Consider the following 14,700-nt stretch of genomic DNA (forward strand, 5'->3'; position numbering starts at 1 on the left):
ATTTGATCAAGGTTAACCACAAAAACCCCACAGCCTGTACCATACTTAATGGTATAGGACTGCATGTTTTTCTCCTAAGATCATAAATAACCCAAGGTTGTTTGCTCTCACCACTTTCATTTAACAATGTCCTAGAGATTTCAGCCAAGGCAATTAGGCAAGAAAAAGAAATAAAAGGCATCTACACATTTGGATGCCTTTACTTCCTTACTTCCTTACTTCTTTACTTCCTTAGAAAGGAAGTAAAATTACTTCTACCCACTTATGACATAGCCTTGCATATAGAAAAAAACTAAATAATATACCAAAAAGTCTTAGAACTAATGAATGAGTTTAGCTAAGTTGCAGGATACAAGATCAATATACAAACATCACTTGTTATTCTAAACACTTATAATGATCAACACTAAAATAAATTAAGAAAACAATTCCATTTAAACCATCATCCAAAAATAAAATACTTAGGAATAAATTTAACAAAAATGAAAACTTAAGCTCCAAAAACTAAAGCACTGTTGAAAGAAATTAAAGACCTAAATAAATGAAAAAATAATTGCCTGTTCATGGATGAAAAGACTTAATATTGTTAAGATGGCACTACTTCCCAAACTGATCTACAGCTTTAACACAATCCCTATCTAAACTGAGCTGGCTTCTTTGTAGAAACTAACAAACTGATTCTAAAATTTATATGGTACTGCCTGGAACCCAGAACAGTCAAAACGAATGCACACGCGCACATACACACACACACAACACCTGAAGTTGGAAAACTCACACTTCCTGATTTCATAACTTACTCCTAAACAAAATGGTAATCAAGACAGTGCAGTACTGCTACAAAATTAGATGTACAGATAAATGAAATACACTTGGGAGTCCAGAAATATACCCATGTGTCTATGGTCCTTACCGGCAAACCAAATACAAAAATTAACTCAAATAGACTGAATAGCTAAACTTACGGCTAAATCTATAAAACTCTCAAAAGAAAACATTGGGGTAAATCCTCATAACTTCAGATGTGTTCATGGATTTTTAGATATTACACCAAAAGCACAAAAGAAACAAAAGCAACAGCAACAACCCAAATGAACTGTATTCCACTAAAACAAATGCTTCAAGGACACTTGGAAAAAAGTAAAAAGATAGTCCAGAGGATAGAAGAAAATATTTCCAAGTTATATTTGATAAGGAACTTATTTCCACAATATATAACAAATTCCTAAAACACAATAATAAAGACAAATAACCCACTTAAAGTGTAGGCAAAGGATGTGGACATTTTTCCAAAGATATACAAATAGCAAATATATGAAAAAAAATTCTTGACATCCATTAGAAGAGTGTAGATCAAAACCATAATAATATCATCACTTCATACCCACTAGGATTCCTATAATCAAAAAGTCAGATAAAAGCAAGTGTTGGCAAAGATGTGGAGAATTTGGAACCCTCAATATACTCTAGTGGTAAACATGTAGACTAGTGCCGCCACTTTGAAAAACAGTCTGGCCGTTCCTCAAATGGTTAAATAAGAGTTACCATATGTCCCAATAATTCCATTCTTAGATACATACCCAAGAGAAATGAAAACATTTCTCTTGGGTATGAAATGTTTACAGCTACAAATGTTTACGCTGCATAATTCGTGATAGTCAAAAAATAAAAATGCAAATGTCCATCAAGTTATGAATAAACAAAATGAAGTGTCCATAAAATGAAATTATTACTTAGCCATGCAGGAAAATAAAGTAATGATAAATGCAACTACATAAATGAATCTTGAAACTATGCTAAATGAAAGAAACTAGTCACAAAAAACCATATATTATGTAATTCCATTTATATGAAATGTCTAGAGTAGGCAACTCTATAGGCAGACAGCACATTAGTGGTTGCCCTGGGCTGGGGGAGGAACAGGAAGAACTAGGAGACAGAGGTATCTTTGAAGGTGATGAAAATGTTCTGCAACTGACCGTGATGATGGTGGCACCCTTAGTGAGCATACTAAATACCACTAAATTGTATACTTTGTGTGAATGGTATGACATTTGAATTGTATCTCAAAAATGTTTTTATTAAAAATAATTACAAAAAAAGGCAGAGAACATCTTTATACACCAACTTTTTTTCTTACTCTTTGGATCACAGAGGACATTAGGTTGCAAGTAATAGAAGCCCATCTCAAACTTGCTTTTTAAAAAAGAAATATATTTGTTTCTATGATAGAGAAATCCAAGGGATGATGCTTCAGGCAGGGCTGGATACTAGGATTCATGTGTCCTCAGGAGAATCACTTTAGGAACCTGACTTTACGTCTTAGGTCCACTTTTATTTTTCTCTGTGTTGGTTCAGTCATACAATAGCATAGGTAGCCACTGGTGACTCAAACAAGAAAGTTTCACTGCCTGTGACCCCTTCTCCCTTAGTGTCCTTCTCAATTCACAAAAAATGGCTCAGAATGCTTGGGTCATAATTAAATCATTTATTAGTCACCATGTCCCAAGGGCTGAAATCTTTTGATTGGCCCAGCTGGGTCCTATCCTCACTTCTGTGATAGAGCGTCCTACGAGTGCCAGGTCCAGCAAGATCACATGGAATGAGAGAACATCAGTACATCAAGTCAAACTGGATTGTGTAAATGAAAGAGTACTATCTGCTCAACGTAATTTCCCCCCCTTAAAAAGATTCCCAGAAGAGGACAACCTGAAAAGACTAATAGCATCCCTAAAATACTACTTGATTAGTCATTGGTTTTCAAACTTTTAAAGAAACAAAACTGTTTTTTAAAGATTAAATATGACATAACACACTAGAATGAACTAAAAAAAAAAAAAAAAGCTAAGTTATCTTGCTGTAGTAAGGATAACAGAAGACCCAGGACCCATTCTATTCAGCCTACCATCTTACTACTCATGGGATTCTAAGAATAATGAAAAAGCCACTGATAAACAACTCTAAAACCTGTTTTATATTAATCAATGGGAGGTAGAATAAGGAGAAAAAAGGGGAGAGAGAGAAGAGAAGAGAAAGAAGTACGGAGAGGAGGAAGGAAATATTCGGAGAATAAAGGAGAAGGAGGAGGGAAGATGGAAGAGAGGGAAAAGGGTGTATATGTTAGAAGAGGTAAAGAGGGAGAGATAAGAAGGGAGAAAGATGTGGGAAGGGAAAAGGAAGAGATGAGAAGGGAGGGAATGGGGACAAAGAGGAAGGTGGAGAAGGTAAAAAGACAGGGGGACTGGAAAAAAATGGGAAGGAAGAGAACTTGTGAATGACACGGGTGATTGGAATCTATTGCTACAGAAAGACTATTTCCTTACGTTTGCTTTAAAAGAGGTTTTTCTTTCAAGTTTTTAGGACAGATTTTGATGAACAAATCCATGCCCCTGAAGGATGAAACGGGCAGCGTCTTAGAGCAACATATACTTTTCCCTAGTGCAGGATCTGCCACTTACTTTATAGCTCTTTCACCTTGAACAAGTCACCCGACTTCTATAACTTCAATTTCTTTGCAAAATGGAGGTGATGAGAATACTTGCCTTAATTATTACAAAGGGTTATGGTGAGAATGAGTTTATGTTTAATGTAAAAGAACTTTATGAACTGGGACACATTATTCAAATATGAATTGTTATTAGTACCACAGTAGGTGCTCAATAAATATTTGACTTTATACACTTCAATAGTTCTCTGTTTATTCAAATAGAAAATTTCTATTCATTTTTTCTTTTCTGGTCATATGGACAGTCTTCTGAATTTAGGTGTTACCTTTTTTGAGGTTTAGCAATCAAATAAATCTTCTCACATTCCCAGTTAAGGAAGAATTATGGTAATAATTTTAAGGATCTGTATGGCAAAGAGTTGCTCATCACAGACCTTTAAATACATATTCTGATACAATCTATTGGGAGATAGTCCCTTCCTCACATCCCTTTTGGTTGAGAATTGATGTCATAATGGCCACTGTTCCAGCTGGGAATATGCCAGGTCCTATGTGCATTGGGGAGAAAAAAATGTTGAGAGACAGTATACTACTATTAAAAGTAATTAATGATAAATGGCACGGTATATACACCCACGACAAACATTTTCTGTCTTCTTCGCTCATTGGTAGTCTTGTTAATAGTTACCTAATTAGCTACATTTTACTGGAACAAAAAATTATAGTGTACCTTTCAAATTTTCTGAATAATTATTTCAGGTTCCTCTTTAAAGTCTTTACTGCAAAATTGATAACTGGTTTAAAGACTTTCCCAAGAAGTGTGAAGTAATATAAGCAGCAAAATAGGTATAAAAGCATCTATTCCTTCATGAACTTTAATCACATCCAGAACAGCTGCAAGTATGCCTTAGAATATACGAGGGGCAGGGGGCGGGGAGGAAGGAGTAAAGAAAAATATTTGGTAAACTGCCATTATCACATCAACAAACACCTACAAATAATTTTTCAAATAGCTACTAATGAGATTATTTTGAATGTTCTTGCTTGCTAAGTAAATTTGCTTCAAAGGAGGAAAAATACAGCATATCTCGAAATTTCTTAACAAGCTACTTGAGAAATTTGGGCAATTCAAAGCATTCACTGAAAGAGCTTCTTAATTCTCAAAAGCAAATGCCTGCAAACTACAGATGAGTTAGTTCTGAGGTAAAGATCCATACATAGGTAATACTTTATTACAATGCACTGAAAGTGTCCCTCATTCATCTATTCCTACACATGTGCATACGTATAACAATGAGTGAAAACAATCGGCATGTAATAAATTTCAAATTTTAGTGAGTATTCACTTAAAACTGTTTTTCACACATGCCTCGGATATGAAAAGAGCCATCATCATTCCTCTCCACCACAAGGTGATCGATGTGAATGGTTACAGGAGCTGGTTCCAGGGACACCGTGCTACTGCGAGGACTGTCATCCTGCAGGAAAGAGAAACAGTATCAGCACATTGTTACTAAAGTAAGCGATTAAGTTCATGTAATTATTTTCTTAAAAACATTACTTAGGTCAATATTTTTAATGAATCAGAAATGCATTTTTTCTTGCTTTAGTTAATATAGAGAGAAAACTGCCCATTCTATTTTGATATTTTTTAATTTCTAAGAAGAATCTTTACATCATTCATCAAAAAGACTAACACATTCATTTCAATAAATGCTGGTAAAGCATGTTACACACAAGGCATATTCTCAGGCATGAATCAAAGTTCAGGTAGCAAAGTGGACATTTATAATATGAAAATGTGAAAATATTAACATACTTTTAAATTTATTTTTGTGTTAGAAACTTGTATCTTCATTGGCATCACTGTTGCAACAGTTTCATCTTCCAAAAAATGCTGAATGTTCATAAGAGAAGATGTAAGAAACTCAGTGCTAAAGTTTTCTATATGGCATTGTAGAAATCCATTTTTTTCTGCAAGCAAAGAGTGTATTACAGCACCAGGCCCACTTTCAAATCTCAGAGCAATCTCAGGAGAAGATTTGGAATGAATAACCACTTTATGATCAGACCCTACAGAAAAAGAACAAATAAAATTATAATTGTGATGCTACTCAAAAATGTCACTCGATTATCATTAGAGGTTATTTTGGCTTTGTACAATGGTAAAGCAATAATAAAGTTTTAATATTTACCTGTAATTTAAGTGATATTTACAGTATATACACAACATACCATGTACCATCCTATTTTCAATTTTTACAGACAATCTTCTACTGCAATAATGTCGACTTGTCTGTTTTCTATTTTTTGGTAACATGAAACAACATGCCATGATATAAATCTGGTATCATGCATACCTCAGATACTTAAGAGTGTGCCTGGGTAACACAGCAATCTATACATTTGTAATATAATGGGTGACTGTCATGCAGAAACCATCATGGCATCTGAAGTGACGCCTAAGCTATTTCTCAAGAAGTAACAAAAGAAGTTTTGCACCTTCCTTATTAAAACTGGGTATTAAACATTTACATTTATTTATGTCTTGGCCTTGTTCCAAAAAAGAACTTCAGGCAGCTTACAGAGATATAAATACTTGAGTTCAAAATATATTTTAGAATTTCAATAAAGCATCCACAGAGTCTATAATTTTAAAAAAGAAAATTTTCTAGTGGAACCACTGAACTAATAAACTGGCCCTTATGGTAATAACTATATATTTTTTTTTACCTACCTCCCAAAAGAATAGGAGGCAGCATGCACATGGCATAATCAGACAAAAAAGAAGTAAGCAGAAGAAAAATAAGGACAGAAGGAAAGAGGAAAAACTAGGTAGGAAGGTTAATAACTCAAAACATTATTTAAATTTCTGTACCAAAGGCTGACCACAAAGGAGCTTTCTAGCAGCAAAGAGAAAATATCCATTTCACAATTCATAAAATCCATGAGTTAAAGCAAACTAACTGTTTTGGAAAGGCAGAGCAGTTTCAGTTACTGAGGAATCAAACTTATCTGTCCTGTGGGTCTTCATAAGAAGACCCCACTAATTAAATTCATGACAGAAAATGTTTATTTTTCTTCAGCATGGATGCGAATATGTACTGAGATGCGTTTTCTTCCCATAGGAAGAAAAACAAGAGTTAATTAACCTAATTAAAAATAAGAGCTATAAGAAACAAACAATTCGGTAAATGTTACTTTACAGGGTCTTTTACCGATCTATACCTGTATCCACACACATACACCAATACATACTCCAAGGAACTGACACCCAGAAATAACTTCAAACAAAAAGAGTATTTATTTACTGCAAGCAGAAATAAAACAAAACCTTCAATAGTCAAAAACCACTCCTCTCTACTCTCTCTTATGCCATGAAACTATTATATTAAGGTCTTCCTATTAAAGGAATCCAAAATCCACACGTTATAGAGAAACAAACACAAGCAAACAAAAGCAATCACATACAATCTTTTTCATGTGTTTATTGATGTTTGAAATGTTAAAGCTAAACTTTTTTTCTTTTTCCATTTATCCCCTTTACCCTTCTTTTTCCTTCCCTTCCCCCCTCCCTTCCTTCCTCCTTTCCTGTTTGTTTTTTTTTATCTTCTAACAACCAAATGAGACAGTTGGGAAAAATAAGGTATTAGGTAGCATTGACTATATAACCCATATATTCAAGGTATTTCAAAATGACTTCCTCAGTTAGGAAGAACATGAAAAAAAGTAATAGAGTATGGTACTAAGCGAGCTATAAAGAAAAGTGAAAAATAATAATTGCGCAACTGGAAATAATCTAAAATTGTACAATTTGAAAAGAGGTTGGGCTGGGTATAAAACAACAGTCTAGTTTTGAAATTCTATGTTCAATCGTTTTTTGGTTTTTGTATAAATAGTATGTATAAATAATGTATATGTATAAAATCATATGCATAAAAAAACAGAAGTTTAAGTCATATTAAAGTCTCACCTACTGGACGATTACAAAGGTAATGCCGAAGGCTGATATTGCCTAACTGAGCCGGTGTTACTTGGTCCACTTGAAGACAGATTTCTGTATCTTCCCCTCGTATGTCAATTTCCCCATTAACACCAGTAATTTTAAACATCACGACTGACATCTAACAATGATTGCATAAATAATGTTAGTATACCAAGTAATTAAAACAAAATTTTAAAAATAACATAGGAAACTAGTACTATAACCTCTAAAAATACAACTGTGGCCTAATAAACCAAATATTTACTTGTGATCAAATGAATGTGGTTATTACATTACAGTTATAAACTTCAGCTCCCTTTTTTCTTATTCAGTCAAGAGAAGAATTTTTTGACCATGAACACTAATTACATGACATTTCTGTATAAAATTATTTCCATTAAAAGCGGAACATATTTCCTAAGTCATCCATAGAATTTCACTGGGTGAAGAGGGTTAAAGTAAATCAGTAATGTAGTTCTTCTGTAAAAAGCCCCTCACCGAAACTACCATCCTTACTATCAAGCTGTTTCAAAGTATATTTAAATTGAAACTAAAGATTGAAAAATAAAAGATAAAAAAAGAGAACTTCCCCCCCTCCATACAAAAACAAAATTTTTTTAAAGTGAAATTCAGAGGAAAACAATTCAGTAAGAGGGAAGAATTTTCAAGAGTAGAAAGAGAATTTTCAAGAGAGAACAAAGTGAATCACCCACAATCTAAATAAGTCAATTCATTTTATACAGTAATGTCTTAAAATGTGAACACATTAAATATGAGATGAAGCTGGTGGCATTTCTCTTCATAGAGCCTCTCTGAAATGATTACCAGGTCGTTATGATTTTCTTGAGCACCCTCTGAAGTTGTACTGATGGCATCTGGAGAGGCTTCCCCGTAATTCTGTAGGTTTACACCGGTATTTCCACTATCAGCTGGGCTTTGATAATTGGTACCTGAATTCTTTTTAATACCTGAAATAGTACAAAATAAACTAATAAGTTTAAATCAGTTTTACAAATGATCCAAAAGTGTCACAATTATCTAACCAAGATGGGCTATCCCTTTAACTCTTTCCTAAGCATAGCCTGTTTAAAGCACAATAAGCACAGAAAAGCTATTCTGTGATTAGTTAGCAAATACTGTAACAAGGAATGACCTCTCAAAATAAAAAGTGAGAGATACTTAAGCCCTGAACTTAGACAGTATAACAAGAAATCTACCACGGGGACCACAGCCCGTGTTCTCCACGCAAGCACAGTGCCTATGGAACTGCCAGGGTCGTGGTCAGCCTGCGGGGGCCCCTTCACTCTCTCTTGTATTGAATAGGTCCAGTTTTACCCCTTAATTTTTCTTTTCAGTATCCTAAAGTAACTTCTAATTATCTTCTGCATGAAGTTGATGCCACTATCATCAATATAATCATTCTCCATCCTCATCTACCTGCCTTAATTCCTCAATGTGCTATATTTCAGTTTCGCAAATTCCTGTGGTAAAAGATATTTTTTTAAAGTATCTGTCACAAATCAATACTTTTTAAAAATACTATAAAAATAAATTACTAGAAATTAGATTAAAAAAACCAAAGATATACAAAACATGACCTCAATGTTTTTATTACTACATTTACTACTATAAAATCAGCTTCCAGCCAAGTGCCTGGCAACATAGTAGGTGCTCAATGAGTTACCCACTGAAAGAATGAATAAAACTATTTTTAGTGCCAGGGAAGATGTACATAAATACAATTATGGCATGAAGAGATACTAAACTCCCATTTTACAAGGAGTTCCTAACACAGTTAGGGGTTAAGCAGGCTTCCCTGATAAAAGTAATACTTAAAGTTAAAGCAAACAAAAACAAAATAGCATTCTATACACAAGTACAAAGACCCTGAGGTGGAAAAAAAAATTGTCACCATGAAGAAACTGAAAAAAAGACTGAATATAATAAAGTATATTTAAAGTGTAGTAAGCACGTGGGAGAAGGGCAGAAATGTTAGTCAAGGGCCATATCACACAGATCTTTGTCAGTAACGTTAAGGTTTTTAAACTTGTTAGCCTTACAGCAGTGAGAAGTTATCAGGACTAGAATGGAAATCCACATGATAGTATTTACATTTTTAAAGGGTATCCTTCCTATGGAATGAAGAATGAACTGAAAATTAACAAGAATCGAAGTGGGGAGACTAGACAGCAGCCTATGGTGGGGCCGTAGCCCACCATGTGTTTGTTTCTCTGTAGAAACATGTAAATATATTAAAAATATATATACAAACACACCTACACACGTATATGTTTATATACATATATGCTAGAGTATATATGTATAAACACATACATATGTATAGAAAAAGGTCTCAAAGTATACTGCGTATACCAGAAGTTCAGGTGGGTGTTATTTCTGGGGAAAGGTATCAAGGGACGGAGAAAGGGTGGTTTAAAGTGACACCTTCATTTTTTACTCTGAGTATGTCCATAATATCTGATCTTTTTACACTGAGAACATATTCACATACTTCTTATAAAAATTAAAACAAAGTAAACAAAAAACAAGAGTGTTCCCAATGAAAAACAATCCCTGTGACATAAAGAAAATTATTACAGCTCAGGAGAATCAGGACTATATAGTCACATATTTAAATGTGACAGACAGAAATATTGCCTTGACCTTTTTCCAGACCCTAAAAATAGTCTACTGCTGGAATCTATTTTAAGACAGTAATTAGAAATGCAAGCAAACTTTATGAATGATATTATAGCATTTTATAACTGTGAAAACTATGAACAATCTAAACATCCAATAGCTGGGAAATTATTAATAGTCACTTCACTATATTAGAAAATGCATGTGTGATAAAAAGTAAGTTAAAAAACCATGTATGTAATACAACACCAAACATGTAATATGTGAATACATATAAAAATTTATAGAATAAATGATAGTTGATATCACTAGATTGTGGAGCTTTGGAGTTCCTTTATTTTTCGAATTGCAGTTGTCTTTACTTTCCAAGTTGAGACAGTCACTTTTATGATTTAATATTCAGAAATAACAAGAAAACACTAATGCTTTTTGAGACCAAGTAGGGATATTTTCTAAAGGGACACTGTTTTTGAATTAAATTTTGATCACAGAACATAAATCCTCTGCTAAAGTAGGATTTAAAACCATAAAGGGGGCAGAGGAACTAGCAATTGAGCTCTGTGAATCTAAAATAGACTTTTATGACCCACATCAGTACCTCTTCTCCATTTAATTGGTAGAGTATATTGAGAAGATATTGTTATAAATGGCCTATAGCAGGGTTAGGTCAGGCTTTTTTGTCTCTAGACATTTCCCATGTCTAGAGAGCTAGTATAGCATACTGATTGGTTAAATGCTTAGGCTCTTGAGTCAGACTAGCTGAGTTCCAAATCGACTTCTATTGCTTCCTGACTGTATACTAATTTCTTTAAGCTTCAGTTTATGAAGCTATGAGTCTTTCCTTACCAAAGATGTCTTCAACTACCAATAGGCTTATTACTCATTATACACAAAGTAATTCGTATGTGTCTCTTGTCCCTTATGCTTCAGTGTCTGGGACAACTACTCCCTGCCCATGCTTTTATTCCTGTTCACAAAGTCCCCAATGCCTTAGTGGTTGGAATGCATATAATTCTAAGTCATTCCTAGTGGTCTTCACTGGGACATTAGGAACCTCTGCACCTGGCCAAATATTAGAGCATTGTCCCGATACACCAAGGTTGCAGGTTCAATCCCTGGTCAGGACACATACAAGATTCAACAAATGAATGCATAAATAAATGGAACAACAAAATCAATACTTCTCTCTCTCTCTCTCTCAAATCAATAAATAAATTTAAAACATTTTTAAAAAGGGCATTCATGCAGTTCCATCAGATATAATCATGTAAGTAAGAGAATCCTGGTAGGGAAATAAGTAGATCCAGTCTGGACTCCAGTCCTAGGACCACAAAATTGAGAATCCATGCTGCTAATTAAGGTCACCTAGTCAAAATTCCAGATACAGATGTCTCTGTGAGAGAGCTAGTAGCTTTAGTGCTGCCTGCTTTATGATCTATACACAATACAAGTAAGTGTTAGAGGCAGCCACAAACGGGCGGGGGGGCGGGGGGGGGGGGAGAGAAGTATCTGGTTAAAAGCAGCAACAGAACAACTATTATAAATTTAGGTACAATAGTCTTTGTGTATTGTGTATGTATGTGTGTGTAAACAAAATGTCTTTTAGGGGATGTAATTAATTATTGAATATAACTAAAAATACTTAAACATCACTTCTAAGATATGTGTGTCCTGTGTGTTTATATGTACAATAAATTCTTTACTGTATTGCTTTACCTTTTTCAAGAAATATATGACTATTATTTCCATCACTTTCTAACAATTGTTCTTCCAATATCATGCTGTCAAGTGAAATGGTATCCAGTGAGGTTTGTGAGGAGCTTCTTTTCATGTTCCTGTAAGAAATAGAGTGGAACCAGATTTGGCGGGCACCATTCCTTAGGTTTCCCACTGTTAACAACTAAAACTACTAGAAAAACATCGCATATAAGGTCAAAAATTCTAAAAATATTTCTAATAAAAATATGTACATAGTATCCATAGTTTTTAAATTATGTAAGTCTAAACTGAAAGTATTTTCATATTTTGAAAAACCTACTCTTCTATGTGTTAACTCTGACGATGTCATGTTTTGCCATGAGGTTTTCGGTCCAAAAACAAAATATGCTCAGACACACACGCGCGCACCCCAAACAACGCCCCCCATTCCAATAGTGCATTGTTACCTTAAAGATGACTGTGATTTAAGTGTTCTAACTGTGGGTGCTTCTTCTTTACCCATTTCCAGGTTCTCAGAGAGGGAAGTTGTTTCTGGAAGCAAATCTTCAGCTTTAAAGATAGATTCTATGGCTTCATTTCCTTTACTAGTTACACTATTTAAAAGCATGTTTTGATTACCATCATTATCAAACGACAGCAGACTTGAATCTTCTCTGTAGTTTAAGACACTATTTGAATCTGTGTAAGATAAATCCTTTCTGTCGCCTGTTTCTAGTCCAATTTCCCCTGAGCCACTTTTGCAAAGAATTCCACTACTTTCATCTTCACTTATTTTCTCTAAATTTTTATCTGATAAGTAATCCAGAAAAGAAATACCTTTTTGCAGATTTGTGTCACTAGCTGATTTAAAAAGCAAAGGATCCTTCAAAGGGACATGGCTAAGGTCAACACTCATAGATCTGTTGTCTGACTTATGATTAACAGTTACACTTCTAATTTGATTTATACCACTAGTAACTTGTTTCTTTTTTGAAGACAAGAATTCTCCATTTTCTGTAGGCAAATAATCAGAAACCACTGGGATCACACTTTCAGAAACAGGAGACTTGTGAGTATTTGCTTGATCCACTGGGTGTAGTAAAAGAGCCACTTCTGCACTTTTAAGTAAAATTCCAATGCAAACGGATGTCTGACTAGCGGGACTGCCAGTCACAGCTTCTGCATCATTCTTTAAGTTCTCTGAAAGCAGAATGAGCGACTCATGGAGGAAAAGCAGCAACAGATACTGGTAGTGATTGATCTGCATACTGATGTGTTTATGAACACGAACCAGGACATGAATATCTGCATCTGATGATGAAGAGGAAAATCCTAAAAATGTATCTGAAGAAGATTTCTGACTACCATTTGTCAAGGGCTCAGACTCTGTACTGTAATACTCCTTCAAGAGCTTTTTCCGCTTCAGTCGGCCAGTCAGATCACTAGATTCACTTTGTGATGTGTTTAGAGATACCTGATTACAAGTCTGCAGCTCCTTTTGAGATAGTGCATACCTTGTTGGTTGACAAATCCAGATGGAAAGAGGGAAAGAGTCCACAAAATTTATTGGTCGTCCTTTTCCACTTTTCATCCCTTCATAATCTATCCAAAATTGAGAAAAATATACAGCCCAAACATCTGTGGCAGCAGAAGTTTTAAGAGTGTGTTTGTTCAACTTGGGAGTAATATTTCCTTTGTAAACTTCATGCATTTTGGTATCTTGTTCATGAGCATGTCTTTGGAAGATTGGATGCAGAGGATTAAAACTGTCACCGGATTTGGGGAAGCTGGTATATGTTTTACTGAAAAAGTCACAATCTTTAAAGTCTTGAAACAAGGCCTCTAGATCGGAGTGTCGGCAGTTTGGACAGTGCCTTGTATTTGTGGCAATCATCTCAGAACTCTGAACAGAAACTGCGTGTGGTTGATCCGGGTGACATTCGGATTTCACCTCAGAAGGAATAACAAACTAGAAGAGAAAACATGTTAATCTCGTCTAACTACAAATCCATATATTTTGAAGATAAAATAATCAAAAACGATACTTTTTGACATTCCCACCCAAAATACTACTTTCCTAACCAGACATAAAACACTAACTTTCTCTCCCCCAAATCTTTTTATTAAACTGAGTATAAAGGACTTAAATAATTTACCACTGAGAAAAGGTTAAAAAACAAATGATGAAAAATGTATACAACATAAAAATAGATTTGCATACAACATATCACAAAATAAAAAGAACAAAATTATATCAAACCAGTACTACTAACTGCTTATCCCGCCATGAGCATATAGAAGAAAGTGTCAAGTTTGCAAAAGAAAATTTTTTATTAGGATATTTTAGATTCAAGCAATTTGGAGGATAAATAGATGAGTAAATGGAATGACTCCATAGATGTCATTAGAATCACTTCTTTGGGAGAAAACTATTAAGAAAATAAACTTAAATGTATAGGTCCAATTACTAAAATAATTTTCCAGAGATAATTAACCCAACTCCTTAAAATATTCACATCAAGGAGTTAAAAGTGACTGGTTTTAAAACTGACCACACTCAGAAAATGTAAGGATCATTATATAATTGTATCTTAAATTATAATTATATTATAAAATGTGTCTCTATAGTGAATATTATAAGATTTTTAAAACATTTCTATAATGTGATTGTTAATTATTAACCTCAATTTACAGAAAAGAAATTAAAGTATATAAATTTAGTCTACCAGCAACACTAAAATTTCCATCCATGATCAAGTCTTATTCTACACTAAACTATTTTTTTTTAGTTTCCTTTAAGTTTAAATGTCCATGGAATTCAGATTACCAATCACCTGTAATATTGAGCAACTTTCTATTATCTTCGGATACTATTAACAGAATAAATGTGAATACATAAAACCCGAAATTTTACTTAAAAGCTTCATTGTAT

General features: G+C 34.1%; 1 protein-coding gene across 2 annotated transcripts in view; it reads right to left on the minus strand.

The window, feature by feature from the left end:
• BLTP3B (bridge-like lipid transfer protein family member 3B) overlaps nt 1-14,700 on the minus strand; it is a 68,884-nt gene that overhangs the window by 5,316 nt on the left and 48,868 nt on the right. Inside the window, exons 14-19 of one of the 2 annotated variants that reach the window (XM_024579538.4) lie at nt 12,236-13,737; nt 11,787-11,905; nt 8,256-8,398; nt 7,419-7,569; nt 5,265-5,518; nt 4,815-4,923 (exon numbers count right to left, since the gene is read on the minus strand). In XM_024579538.4, coding sequence (XP_024435306.2) covers nt 4,815-4,923; nt 5,265-5,518; nt 7,419-7,569; nt 8,256-8,398; nt 11,787-11,905; nt 12,236-13,737 — 2,278 coding nt within the window. Of the gene's footprint in view, nt 1-4,814; nt 4,924-5,264; nt 5,519-7,418; nt 7,570-8,255; nt 8,399-11,786; nt 11,906-12,235; nt 13,738-14,700 lie in introns of those variants that run through there. The other variant, XM_045186781.3, reaches the window with a different exon arrangement.

The sequence above is a fragment of the Desmodus rotundus genome, chromosome 3 (assembly GCF_022682495.2).
Source record: "Desmodus rotundus isolate HL8 chromosome 3, HLdesRot8A.1, whole genome shotgun sequence".
NCBI lineage: Eukaryota > Metazoa > Chordata > Mammalia > Chiroptera > Phyllostomidae > Desmodus > Desmodus rotundus.